Source organism: Nansenia antarctica (assembly GCF_963989245.1).
Source record: "Nansenia antarctica genome assembly, chromosome: 6".
In the NCBI taxonomy this organism is placed as follows: domain Eukaryota; kingdom Metazoa; phylum Chordata; class Actinopteri; order Argentiniformes; family Microstomatidae; genus Nansenia; species Nansenia antarctica.
In genome coordinates, this window is record NC_137676.1 from 391,283 (window position 1) to 394,693 (window position 3,411).

The 3,411-nt window shown below is 48.0% G+C and overlaps 1 protein-coding gene across 1 annotated transcript in view; it reads left to right on the forward strand.

Moving 5' to 3' along the window:
- Positions 1–3,411, forward strand: part of LOC308159652 (ribosomal protein S6 kinase delta-1-like) — a gene marked incomplete at both ends in the record, with an annotated part of 41,818 nt that overhangs the window by 12,135 nt on the left and 26,272 nt on the right. The window contains 2 exon segments of the mRNA XM_080533469.1: positions 2,748–2,863; positions 3,183–3,273. Coding sequence (XP_080389595.1) covers positions 2,748–2,863; positions 3,183–3,273 — 207 coding nt within the window.

The following is a 3,411-nucleotide window of genomic DNA, read 5'->3' on the forward strand; positions in this document are numbered from 1 at the left end:
TAACCTGAAGAGGTGGGTCTTCAGTCTTCGACTGCATGAGTGGCTATCATGTCTATCAGAGGACCATGGTCCTGCATGAGTGGCTATCATGTCTATCAGAGGAACCATGGTCCTGCATGAGATTGAGTGGCTGTCATGTCTATCAGAGGAACCATGGTCCTGACAGGGGGTGGTGTGTGTGATGGCTGTCATGTCTATCAGAGGAACCATGGTCCTGACAGGGGGTGGTGTGTGTGATGGCTGTCATGTCTATCAGAGGAACCATGGTCATGCATGAGTGGCTGTTGCTTCCAACGCACCTGTTGTTTCTAGTTCGTCTGCAACAAAAACTCTGGATCTTTTCGTGAATTAAAGTTGTCTTAAAATCCAAAGTTATATTCAAAGTAACAAACAAAAGTATGTTGGCGTGGTGTGGTATGTATGCGTGTGTCAATGTTTGTTTGTATGTGTGTCTATTCTGCGTCGGGCCTCTCCCCGATCTGAGTTCAATAGCAAAGTTATCAAACAAAATATTCAAGTTCTCTGAAATGAAATATAACACAAAATATCTTGTATCAAACAAAAGTGTAACGGGGCAGGGGCAGCCCTAAAGCTTTCCAACACCCCTGCCTTCTAAGAGGATACTGTTGAGGAGCCAACCAAGGTTACCCAGACAACACCCAGAGACCAGGAACAGTCCACAATGAATCTTTATTAGAAGGAATTACAAAAGCTAATTAAAAACAGAGTCTTTAAAAACAACCAGAGTCCAATGGGATGGGGTAATCCGATGGAGTCTCGACTCGGGCTCCCCCCAGGGTTAACTCCCGGCCGTATCCCGTCGGTCAAGGACCCTAAGGTCCGGCACGTCTCTATCCCGGCGTAGCGCCAATGGTCTCGCTGAGGACAGGAGGGAGAGGGACTCAACAGGTGGTATATAGACGACAGTCACTCTCACGGTGCGCCCCTCCACTAACTCCCAGCTACGCTAGACCATAGGGTTAGCCCTCGATCTCCAAAATAATACAACTCAAAACTTCCAAAAAATACTTAAAACTAAATGATCAAAGAAAACTGTCGAGAAGACAGAAATAATGAACCACACAAATAAGGAGCTTGCCACTAGCTCGTCATAAACAACACTACTCAAAAGAATAGACACACCAAGCAAAAGCAAAATAAAGTTCACAAGAAACACTGGAGAGGCTAACCCTAGAACACTATGTCTGTATAGGAGGCGAGCTAATAGTCCGGACGTTCCCGTCAACAACAGCGGGACTACAGTGGCCCACAGGCCGCGACAGATGATGAGGTAAGGCGTAAAGTCACTTAACTCTGGGAAGGGTGCTTTGTGCCACACCCTCCCTTATCCCCAGTCAGGCGTTCTCTCAATTCCACGCGGGTCCCTCTGGTATCCAGCAGGGGTTCGTCTAGTGGTCGTCCTATCGGCACTCGGTGTCTCTGTACTCCCGTCTGGCCACTCGTTCCCCAGAACTGCGCTCCCCCTCCTCTGCTTGCTGGCACCTTAAATAGAGAAAAGGGGAAGAGTGCCACTCCCAGTCCCCAATCACCATCAACCAGCACCAGGTGTGCACAGGAGGGGCAGCGACCCACAACACCAACGGTGCGCCCGACCGAAGGGAAACAAAAACACAGACGAAAAAGGTTCCGCATACAAAAGGATATAACAAATCTTCTCTAATGTGGTGATAGTGGTGTGGCTCTGATATGGTGTGTGGTTGAAAAACTGTGTGGCACCCTCACGTGTCAGGACTCATCTAACCCAAGCAAGGAGAAGTCACTTCCTTATAGCCATACTGTCCTTAGGCTGAGCCAGACCCATTTTCAGAATAGAAGTCTTACAGATATCTGTCTTATAGATAGATGGGCCAAAGTACCACTTTCAAAATACCATTCAAGAAAGGTTTAATATAAATAATAATATAAAGGTTTCATATAAATAATAATATAAAGGTTTCATATAAATAATAATATAAAGGTTTTGGCTCCAACAGTGTGTGTGCCAGGCCAGGTGTCTGTGTCTGTGTCTGTGTCTGTGTGTGTCTGTGTGTGTCTGTGTGTGTGTCTCTGTGTGTGTGTCTGTGTGTCTGTTTCTGTGTGTGTCTGTGTCTGTGTGTCTGTGTCTGTGTGTGTGTGTCAGGCCAGGCCAGGCCAGGGTGTGTGTGTGTGTGTGTGTGTGTGTGTGTGTGTGTGTGTGTGTGTGTGCGTGTGTGTGTGTGTGTGTGTGTCCCTCTGTCAGGCCAGGCCAGGATGTGTGTGTGTGTGTGTGTGTGTGTGTGTGTGTGTGTCCCTCTGTCAGGCCAGGCCAGGATATGTGTGTGTGTGTGTGTGTGCGTGTGTGTGTGTGTGTGTGTGTCCCTCTGTCAGGCCAGGCCAGGATGTGTGTGTGTGTGTGTGTGTGTGTGCGTGTGCGTGTGTGTGTGTGTGTCCCTCTGTCACGCCAGGCCAGGCCAGGCCAGGCCAGGATGTGTGTGTGTGTGTGTGTGTGTGTGTGTGTGTCCCTCTGTCAGGCCAGGCCAGGGTGTGTGTGTGTGTGTGTGTGTGTGTGTGTGTGTGTGTGTCCTTCTGTCAGGCCAGGCCAGGGTGTGTGTGTGTGTGCACGCGTCCAACTGAAGTGTGTTTTTCAAATTATAACATGAACATGCTTATGTGTGTATAGGTGTGTGTCGTTAGCATATCCACAGTGTGTGTGTGTGTGCGTGTGTGTGTGCGTGTGTGTGTGCGTGTGTGTGTGTGTGTGTGCGCAGGGCGTTTTGACGACACAGTGGTAGAGGAAAGGAGGCAGTGCTCTGAGGACCTCCTGCAGTTCTCTGCCAACATCCCCGCGCTGTACAGCAGCGCCCACATACAAGACTTCTTCAAGGTAACCTAACCTAACCTAACCTAACCTTACACACACTCACACACACACACACACACACACACACACACACACACACACACACACACACACACACACACCTGTACAGCAGCCCCCACATACAAGACTTCTTCAAGGGACACACTCACTCACACACACACACACACACACACACACACACACACACACACACCCTCTACAGCAGCCTACACATACAAGACTTCTTCAAGGTACACACACACACACACACACACACACACACACAGTGTGTGTGATTGGTTGGTGTGTGTGTGTGATTGGTTGGTGTGTGTGTGTGTTCCAGGGAGGGGAGGTGCAGGACGGGTCGGAGCTCATTGGACCAGCAGAACCCGTCTCTGACTTCCTGGCTGACAGCCTGTCAGACTGCTCCGAAGGTAACAATATAAGAATATAATATAATAATATTATTATAATAATAATAATAATAATAATAATAATAATAATAATAATAATAATAATAATAACTGTATTTGTATAGCACTGTTCCTGAAAAACGTTGCAGCTCAAAGTGC